The 10,380-nt window shown below is 45.9% G+C and overlaps 2 protein-coding genes across 4 annotated transcripts in view; one reads left to right on the top strand and one right to left on the bottom strand.

Moving 5' to 3' along the window:
* Positions 1-10,026, bottom strand: part of LOC144688935 (guanine nucleotide-binding protein subunit alpha-14-like) — an 85,161-nt gene extending 75,135 nt beyond the window's left edge. The window contains exon 1 of one of the 3 annotated variants that reach the window (XM_078555985.1): positions 9,765-10,026. In XM_078555985.1, coding sequence (XP_078412111.1) covers positions 9,765-9,918 — 154 coding nt within the window. In that variant the 5' untranslated portion in view covers positions 9,919-10,026. Of the gene's footprint in view, positions 1-3,391; positions 3,630-9,764 lie in introns of those variants that run through there. The other 2 variants (XM_078555986.1, XM_078555987.1) reach the window with 2 other exon arrangements.
* LOC144688937 (TLE family member 5-like) overlaps positions 1-10,380 on the top strand; it is a 647,395-nt gene that overhangs the window by 41,718 nt on the left and 595,297 nt on the right. The window lies entirely within an intron of this gene.

Raw genomic sequence — 10,380 nt, 5'->3', positions numbered from 1 at the left:
ACTCAGCAATAACAAAGAAACCCCTGTCACTTGGAGCCACCAGCTCAGATATTGACACCGCATGTTCCTTGGAGGCTAGTTCAGAGTTGGGATCAGCGCAAGGTGTGTCATGCGAGCATGAATAGGCTGCAACCAGGCCAAGGGTAAAAGACAGTTTGTTTGCAAACTCCCTGGAGAACATGGTTGCAGAGGAGCTCTGTTGCAGGGGACCCGGATGAGAACCTCAGTGGCACAGCCTACAGAAAAACGATGCTGAACATGCAGATTGAGGTGCTGGAGGCATTGGCAGAGCTGCCAGGCAGCCTCCTGTCACTGTCAAGAAACGTGGGAGAACCCAGCTCCAAGTTAGCAGAGGGCATGGCTCAGAGCCTGCCCTCTTGGTGGCTTCTAATCCACCTTCCTGTCATGCTCTGCAGGCCCAGAGGCTCCACCACTGCTGCCCCAAACCCGTTGCAGCCTTCCGTGTGCACAAGTCACTCTGTCATCCCCGAGAGGGTGCAGTGATCACTCCCTAGCAAATACACGAGCACAGCACAGCCCCTCCAAAAGCACTGCGGAGCAACCCAGTATTTCCAAACACTTTGAAATAAGCAAAAGTTGTTAAAATGACCTAACCTGCAATTTGGGTGCCTGGCCCTTTAAGAAATACTAATACAGGAGCCATTTTTTGCATTACCATTGCATCAGCCAATCAGAGGGTGTGATGTTAGGATCACGCTGTGGCTTCTGGGGTGCACTGGGGCTGCAGGGCAGTGCTTTGAAAATGCTACGCTGTGCAGGATACGCACAAGAACTGGTTGATGGTGCCATGTACCCTGGCAAAGCAGTGACAGGCCACTTTGCATCCCATAGTTCCAAAAATAGTCACCAGCTGTGCTCTCTCAAAAGGGGCTTGCACTCAGGTTCAAAAATCAAAAGTGCAATGTTTTAGTCCCATTTGCTATCCACTTACCATTTTGAGGGCAACTTCCCACCACAGCCACAGAATCAATACATTTGCCCAATATATTCCATTCGCAAATACTTCAAAAGGGCTTTCAGGTGCAAAATGTATTTGTGAGCGTAGTAATTTTGGTTTTATTTAGTGTGTAATATACATTTAAGAGGGATGCTTGTTAAGGAAGATCACATGATCTTTAGTATCCAATAGGAGAGTAGCGTGGGCCACCTTAGTTAGTAGGATAGAGATGGAGTTGAAAGCACACGTGTAGTTGCTGCTGAGTTTACTGTAGATAAGCTTAAAGGGGAGAATTTTCTCCCCGTCAGGGGTGTTATGTGGGGGCGGGCGGGCGGGCAGCCGATCGGCTGGACGCCGCCATTTTACATGGGCGGGCCAATTAAGGTCCGCCCAGTGTGACGCGCACCCAGAAGCGCTGAGCGCTCCCTGTGCGGGCGGGTCGGGGGGTGGGGGGGGGGTGGAATGTGTGCGGTGTTGCATGAGTCGGGGAATGTCCTCTTTCATGCGAAAGAGTACAGAAATCTCCTCTGTGCCTCAGGGAGATTACTTTCACTTATAAAACATTGAATAAAGGTAAAAAAAAAAAATTTTAAGAACATGTCCCCTCAAGTGAAACTGTCATATGAGCTGGAACATGTCCATTAATTTTATTTAAAATGTTCCAAATGCTTTAAAAACATTCATGAAACCTCACCCCGCCCGTGGATGAGGTTCCAGGAAAAATGCGAAGGCTGCCTGGGCTCTTTGCCCGCACCCCCCCGCCAACCTTAAGCTTGGACGGGCAGCTCAGCTAATTGCTTTATAGGCTTTTTAAGTGGCTTTAATAGGCTTTTGACAGTTTGACGGGCGGGCAGCTGACTCAGCTGCGCACCCGCCGAACTGAAAATCTAACTGACGCGGGGTGATGTCAGGACGCCCGCCTGGCGTCACCCTGCATCATTTTACGCCTTGGTGAGCGGGCCCCGCCCCCACTCGCCCCGCCCCCACTCGCCCCGCCCCCACTCGCCGAGCCGAAGATTCTACCCAAAGTTTCTGCCCAAGAAGTGTCTGTGGATCAACTCTTATCAATAGCACCAACTCAGCCACCACTCAAAACATTGTGACAAGTAACAGAGCCCCTTGGATAAGTTTACTTGCATGAGGCATTGCCTAATGTTTACTTGTGTCGCTAAATGAGACTTTGGATTTTTGGCCTCGCTGATCTTCTGGGTGACAGAGAAACTGATCTTTAAAACTGATTTTCTGTCAATCATAACCATTCTTAATAATAGTTGATTCAACTCAAAAGTTGAATTGTGGATTAGTGTGGCAGCATTAGAAAGGCAAGTTGAAGACATCAGACTTGCATAGCAAAAAAACGAATCTGTCAAAAAGTTAGAAAAAACAGGATAGAGAAATGATGCGAAAGAAGGGAGAAAGGAAGAAAAAGGAGGGTGAGAGGGCAGAGGAAGGTCAAGTCTTTGTCCCCTTTGATTTCACATGGAACTATATCTTCAGATTTGGCTTAGAGTTAGTATTACTGCAGTGAATTTGCTCCTGGCACTTCATAAATGCAGAGCATGTGAACAGAAAACCATCAGAACCAGTAATCTCAAGGCAAAAGCAAAGTACTGTGGATACAGGGAATCCAAAATAGAAACAGAAAATGCTGGAGATACTCAGCAGGTCTGGCAGCATCTGTGGAGAGGGAACCAGAGTTAGCACTTCAGGTCAATGACCTTTCATCAGAATTCAGACTGGTCCGGTGAAAGGACACAGGCCTGCGACATTAACTCTGTTTCTCCCTCCAAGATATTGCCTGACCTGCTGATGATTTCCAGCATTTTCTGTTTTTGTTTCAGTGCTCCCAAGGAGCTGGGTGTTCCCCATGTCAGTCAAGGAACTCCCAAGTTCCTTTAAACTGAGCCTTTGGTGAGGTTTTTATTTCACATAATTGCCTGTGTCTGTGCTTAGAAAGCTCTGTCTCTCCACGGTTCAGCTGAGTCAATTAAAGGCATGAAAAAAAAGGCTTTGTATTTATACCTGGTTCTGGTTCTCACACCTCAGATCAAAAGGGTCTTTTTTTCATTGTATAAGTTCCGTGAACCTTTCACTAGCCCTGGAACCCTTCTTAACAAACAGGCAATCAACATTAACCAATTCTATCTGCTTATAAATGGATTGAAGGGCCATTTACCTGTTCAGACTTGAAACATAGCCTGTCAGAAATTTATGCACCTTGACAGCACCTTTAAAGGCTGTAGCAATCAGCAACACATAGCTCAAACATTCCCCCATCCAATATCCCATAGTTACTCTAACCTCAGATTCTCAGGACAATTGCTCACAACAGCTAACAATTTAATATTTATAAATCCTAATTCCAAGACCTAGCTACCATCGAAATAAAAAGATACAATGCAGAAATGATATAAGTTGAATTGAAGCTTTTACTTCAGATCTCCATGTTGATCAGTTGAAAGTGTTGATGTTCCTTATAGAGAAGCAATTGTTAGGTCATTGACCCTATTGTTGATGTTGTTGCCGTTTTTATGAATCATTCAACCAGATTATTACATTTAGAATCTGTGACTATTTCTTTCCATGATCCTTTCTATCCCCCTCAAATTTTGTTAATCCTCTTTCTCCTTTCCTGCCAGCTTCTGAATGGGTCCCCATCTCTACCGCCAAACTTCCCAGTGGCAACAGGCCCAGTTTCTATTTCCCCAGCTCCGTGTCTCTCTAACAGCACTTTACACCACCTAACAATCACTTCCCGATTAGGAACACCCTTTTTCACGTCGGCTGCCATATCCGGCAGCAATATCCAATATCAGATGCCTGATAACCAATTGTTTAAATAACGTGTGAACACGGGGGACAAGCTCCCACACTTTCTTTAGTCACAGCAGCCTTTCATCGAATGGTAGCTTTATAAACACTGATGATGCCACAATTTTCATACAGAAAGAAAGAATTAACAGGCATTTATGTAGCAACTTCCATAGCTTAAAACATCACAAAACATTTTACTGCCAATTAAGTGATTTTGCAGTGTAGTCACTTGTTGTAATGTAGGGAAATGTGGCAGATGATTTGTGTACACAGCAAGGTCCCAGGAGAAGAATCATCAGGTAATCTGTTTTATTGATGTTAGTTGAGGGAACTTCAGCCTGGATACTGAAACGTACTCCCTTGCTCACCTCTGAATTATGCCATAGAGTCTTTCACATCCAGGTGAGATGGTAGGTGGTATCTCGGTTCAACGTCTCATCCAAAAGACAACATTTCTTAAAACGCAGCTCTCTTTCAGTGCCCTGCTGAAGTGTCTGCCTAGATTATATGCTCAAATGGCTGGAGTGGGGTGATGTCAGCCCTAACTCAGTTGATAGCACTCTTGCCAGGAGTCAGAAGATTGTGAGTTCAAGTCCCACTCCAGGACTTGAGCACAAAAATCCAGGCTGACACTCCAGTGCAGTACTGAAGGAGCGCTGCACTGTCAGCCATGTGGTCTCTCAGATGAGATGTTAAACCAAGGTCCTATCTGCCTTCTCAGGCAGGTGGGTGTGCAAGATCCCATTTTCAAAGAGCAAGAAGTTATCCCTGGAGTCATTACAAAAAAAAAGATTAGATGGTTATTATCACTTTGCTGCGTGTGGGAGCTTGCTGTGTGTAGGTTGGCTGCTATGCTTCCTACATCACAACAGTGACTATACCTCATTGAGATGTCCTGTGGTTGTGAAAGGCACTATATAAATGCAAGTATTTCTTTCATGAACTCATGACCTTCTGACTCAGAGGTGAGAGTGTCATCTCTCAGTCAAGGCTGACTCACAGCTTATAATAAGAAGTGCATCTGAGAGAGGGAGAACCGGTGTGTCGACCATCATATATTAAAATAATTTCGGAAGAAAATTCAATTCGCCCATTATTTTACCACATACACCGGCCAACAAACAGAGGGCAGCTGCTGCAAAATTGTCCTGTAGAAATTACACACTTTCTTGCTTATTAGCACCAAGTGCTGAGGACATATTTGTCAGCATCTGCCAGAGACATTTGAAAAGAACATTATTGTTGTCTTGGAAAGTCTTGGGCAATTGTAGCCGAGGAGCAGCCTTCTCTAAAGACTCAGCTACAACAAAGCCAAGACGGTTCCTGGAGCAAGTTCAGACCGCTGCAAGTGCCAAATGTGCAAAAGAGTCATCTTATCGCTCGACTTTGTTTGCTCCTTTCTCTTTTAAATGAACATAGGTGGTGTTTGAAGCAGCTGCAATTTGCAGTATGGAGTTAATTTCCCACTGGCCATGTTGTGACATGCACTCCTGCTACAAAGGAGAGATACTGGGCTGGATTTTTTTTTTTAATTGATGAACAAACATTGTTAGTCAGTTGTTAGATTTGTGTTTACTCAAAGACTTTTTATGGGGGTTTGGATGGCAGGTTACTGTCAACCAAATTTAAACAGAACGTATGGGCCCCATGTGAACTCTTGTGCATCTCCTTTAGCTTAAAGAATTGAGCAGCACAGAGTCAGAAACAGTTGTTACCAGGTAAAATAGTGAATTGGTCAAACCAGGTACAGCAAACGAAATGAAGAGATGGAAAGAAAAATGAGACTAAAACAGGGAGAGAGAGAGAGAGAGAGAGAGAGAGAGAAAGGGAGGAAAGAGACAAAGTAGAAGTTAAACAAATGTTATTCACATTTTTTTGAGTCTCCAACTATAATTGAGACTCCACATTTGTAAAATTTAATTCTCAGTGCCAGAGGCGCTTTTGGGCAATAATTATGCTTGTTGTCAAAAGGGTAATTAAACTGGAATGGACTGGCCCTAACTATTTTTTGGCCACGTTTAGTCCTGATCCACAACATCAGATCAGCAAGTTATTGTTCAGGGCTGAAGAAGGGTCATACAGACTCAAAACGTTAACTCCGTTTCTCTTTCCACGGATGCTCTCAGACCTGCTGAGTTTTTCCAGCATTTTCTGTTTTCATTTCAGGTTTCCAGCATCTGCAGTATTTTGCTTTTAATTTATTGTTCAATCTAGTTGCAAGGTAAGTCTGATGGTGACATGCTGTTTAGAGGAAGCACGTGGAGGAACAACTGTATCTTGGACAGCAACTTCCAAATTTCACGTTTAATTGCTCATGTGTGCACACCAGAAGTTGCCATTGAACTTGTGTGTGAATAGCGGGGAACGCTGTTAGCGTCACTGTTATTTTCACAGCAAAATCTGGCCTATTGCGTAGGTGTGGTGCAAAGGGTTGCCAGCTCTGGTCCGACAATGCAGGAGGTATCATTACATGACCTCCTGCCTTCAGTTGCTCCACCCAACCTACCCCAATGCGTTTCTGCCATCAGTTCCCCTACACATCCACCCTTGTGGCCATCGGTCTCTGGCTTGGAACTATAATCGCTGTTTCTTCTCTCCCTCCCTCACAGCACTATGGGTGTACCTACACCACATTGGCTGCAGGGATCCAACAAGACTCACCACCACCTTCTCAAGGGCAATTAGGGATGGGCAATGACTGCTGGTCTTGCCAACGATGTTCACATTCCAAGTACAAATGAAACAAAAATATACAGTTCTGTGTAGCGCTTAAAGCATGCCAGGGCCACTGTGCACCAGGAGTGCATTGTGGCCCTGTACTTTGTTACACATGAAACAGCCATGAAGATCATGTAAACCATATTTTCGTAATTATGGTGATACAAACAGCACAATCATCTACATTATAATCAGAAAGTGGAGCAAAGCTTCCTCTCGGATTGTTCACACCTATGTCTGGGAGATTAAATTTTTAATCCCACAAACTCCAGGAAAATCTGTGAGGGTTGGCAACCCCCTATTGAGTTATGGATGCCAAGGTTTCATCCCAGTCTGGACCTGAGTTAGCTAATCCTATCTACAACAGCTGTCGGACTGTCCCAAATGGCCTCAGCTGTTGAGCTAGGACAAGCGGGAGGGGAAACGGCTCCAGGCGTCTGTTTCTCATTGCTCTCTATGGCCCTCCCCACTCTCCCTCTGCAAAATGCATGTGAATATTGGGCAGGATTTTGCTTCACTGTGTGACTCCTTACAGTCAAGTTGCTGCCAAGGCTCACTGCCATGAGGAGTGAAGCGCCAGAGATCTCCCATGGAACCACACCCCAGACTGAGTCAAAAGCCTGGGGAGGAAGTGGAGAGAAGCCAAAAACCAGTTGTTTTTTTAAAAATTAAACATTTACTTACTTTGCAGCAGTTACAGGTACTTTCCTGTCAGATTGCTAAAGGCTAATTTTAAAGATAAACAAAACGTCCTGGCTAAAAAGGCAGGGTTTTATTGTAATGATGTGAAATAAGGATTTTTTTAAAAATCTGACTAGACTAAAGGAACAAAATGAGTAAATGAAAATGTCTGTTAAATTGAGGATTTCGGACCTATGCTGTGCCTCAAAGATAAACGATAGTTGAAAATGTCTACTCGACGAGCTCCCTCACCATAGTCTTAGGTACCCAGCTGTGTGTGGCACCTCTCTGCTACAGGTGGTGGCTGTGTTTCCTGGGGCTGATGGCACAGTCGTTGCACTGGGACTGCAAAGCTCCAGCCTGGCTCCTTCTAGGACACAAAGAGAGGAGGAATTGTGGCTGTATCGATGCTGCGGCTATTCATCTGAGAATGGCACCTGACTGCCTTCTACAAAAGGTAAATGGGCCTAAACCTGACCAGCACTGAGGTGAAGGTCTGCTTTGATACAGGATCAGGAACTTTATTTTCTCAGTGGCGTAATATTCGTCATTAGATGAGAATGGTAGGTGTATCCCACTTGATTCAAAGAAAACCCCATACAATGGGTGGAATTTTGTTGAGGCGTCTGCTGTCACTGCCTCTTTTCAGGAAGGCCTGCTAAACCACAAGTGCGTCAGGCAGTGGCGAATCCAGCAGTGGGCCCTCCCCTGGAATCAACACCCCAGGGGGGTGGGGGGTGGAAATCTTGCCTACCCGGTGCTGCCGGCCAATCAGAGGCCGGCAGCCCTCCTGCTCAGCAGCGCCACTGAGGAGGCCGTGGCTGCTGCTGGAAGGACAGGCATTGGAGTCCCAGGATCACGGGGTTTCGCGGGGTAGGATTGTGAGGAGACATGGGGGGTCGGCAATAAGGGCAGGGAGGGTGGATTTAGCGGGTCTGCCCTACTCGATGTCCAGTCCACTGAGGGCCTTTGATCGAAGGACCACTCCCCCCTCCCCCCCGCCCCCAAGATGACAAGCTAGCCACATGGTTTTAGCTATCGTGCACGCTGTATGGGGACAGGCCCACCTGTGGCTGGGTTAATACCAGTGGTGGGGGTGGGGGGTGGATATGTGAACATACAAATTAGGAGCAGGAGTAGGCCATTCAGGCCCTCAAACCTGCCATTCCAAAAGATCATGGCTGATCCGATTGTGGCCTCAACTCCACTTTCCTGCCTACCCCCTCCCCTCCGCCCTGTTAACCTTCGACTCCCTTGTTAATCAAAAATCTATCTACCTCTGCCTTAAAAGTTTACATTGACCCTGCCTCCGCCGCTCTCTGGGAAAGAGAGTTCCAAAGATTCATGAGCCTCTGACAGAAAATATTTATTAATTGGCCACTTAAGGGCCTCAATAGGCGATGGGGTTAGGAAGTTGCCCCTGGGATTTCCCACCCAGAACTTAATTCTGGTAGGGGTGGGAAGCTGGTGAGGTTCAGATATGCCCCCATCCCATCTAATTGCACATCCTTCCCATTGCCAAGCTCATCACAAGTGAAAGCAGAAGATTCCGCTCAAAGTTTCAGCAGTGCACAGATTATCCAATGGATCTTTATAATGTGGCTTCATACCAGGCTAAGGGTTATCATGTCAACAGTCCAAAGCAGACAGCTGCAGGCAATCTCTTGTCAGGGATCTCATGCTGTTTAATTCCAGTAAGTTTGGGCCAAAACTTGGCCCTTGGGTTTACAAGAATACTTTTCACATTGACGTTCATGCAGTAAATGTCAGCAGTGGCTCAGTGAATGTCACTCCTGCCTCTGACTCAGAGGTTCAAGTTCTACTGCAGGGACTTGAGCACGTAATCTAGGGCTGACACTCCCAGTGAAGCGATGGTGGAGTGCTGCGCTGTTGTGGGTGCCGTCTTTTGGATGAGACATTAAACCAAGGCCCTGTTTGCCCCCCCCCCCAGTGTCCTGGGCTACTGGACATAGTGTGGTCATTAATTGCATTGTTGTTTGTGGGAGCTTGCTGTGTAAAAATTGGCTGCCACGTTTCCTACATTACAACAGTGACTACACTTCAAAGAAGCATTTCATTGACTGTAAAGTGCTTCAAGAGAAGCAATGGGATGAAAACCGCAGTAGAAATGTAAATCAATTCCCCCCTTTATTGTATTGGCCGCCGGTGCATGACAGATAACGTTACAATTTTTTCTCGTTTTGCCTGTTGGGATTGTCTGTTGGGGTATGGGGATTCATGCATCGTCTTATTGGCAGAAATGGAAGGCACATTCTGAGAGGCTTATTGGACACAAAATCCCCACAGGCGGAAAGTTCTCGCAACAGGAGCGCAAATTCGTAAAAACGAAAAGAGCAAAATCTTACGTTCGATTTTTAGTGAAATTTTGACTCCCAGTGTGAGGAAAGAAACAGCTCAGTGGACATTTCAAACCTCCTTTTAAAATATGAAGCAGCATTACTAATGAATAACTGGACAGATAAGTCTGGGGGGGGGTGGGTGGTGATACGGTTGAATCAGCGAGATTGCATTGAGGCGCCTCTCTCTCTCTCTCTCTGTCTGTCTGTCTGTGTCTGTGTCTGTCTCCACTTACCGAGGAGCAAGAGTTTGAGTTCTCTCTTCCGCTTCTGTTTCTGTTGTTTCAATGCTTTGTTGATTTTCTTGTTGATGTCCATTGCCACTTTCTCATCCTCCGACAGACAACATGAACAGCGGCAGCACGGTAAACAACGCCAACACGCAGCCATCCTCGGTGGGAAAGTCCTTTCGTGCTCACATGCAGTTTGAAACTGACCAAAGACCGCGTGAAACTTCAGCGAAACTCACCCAACACCTCTCAACGGGGGAAACTTCCCTTAAACCTTGACTCAAGCCACCGACCTGTCACAGACCAGATTATCCCTCCCTTCAAATCTATCCGTCGCCAGTCCCAATTTACTCCTAAAATGAATCTGAGCATTAAAAAGGGCACAGGAGAGGGGTGGGGGGGAATAAAGAAATGATCTCCTTCAAAAATCGCGGATTGGAAGAAAACCGCACGAGTTTCACATGATCTAAAGAGCCAAGAATCTGTGACACGCCCACTCTGAAATCATTATTGAATTTGTGGTTGCATGAATGAATGCTATGAGCTTACATTGCAGGCCAGCAACTGCCTGACAATGAATTGTTTGGAAACTTAGAAAACAGTAACGCAGGAGTGACATTAC

This window comes from Cetorhinus maximus, chromosome 13 (assembly GCF_964194155.1).
Source record: "Cetorhinus maximus chromosome 13, sCetMax3.hap1.1, whole genome shotgun sequence".
NCBI classification, from domain to species: Eukaryota; Metazoa; Chordata; class Chondrichthyes; order Lamniformes; family Cetorhinidae; genus Cetorhinus; species Cetorhinus maximus.
This window is presented reverse-complemented; position numbering and strand designations above follow the sequence as displayed.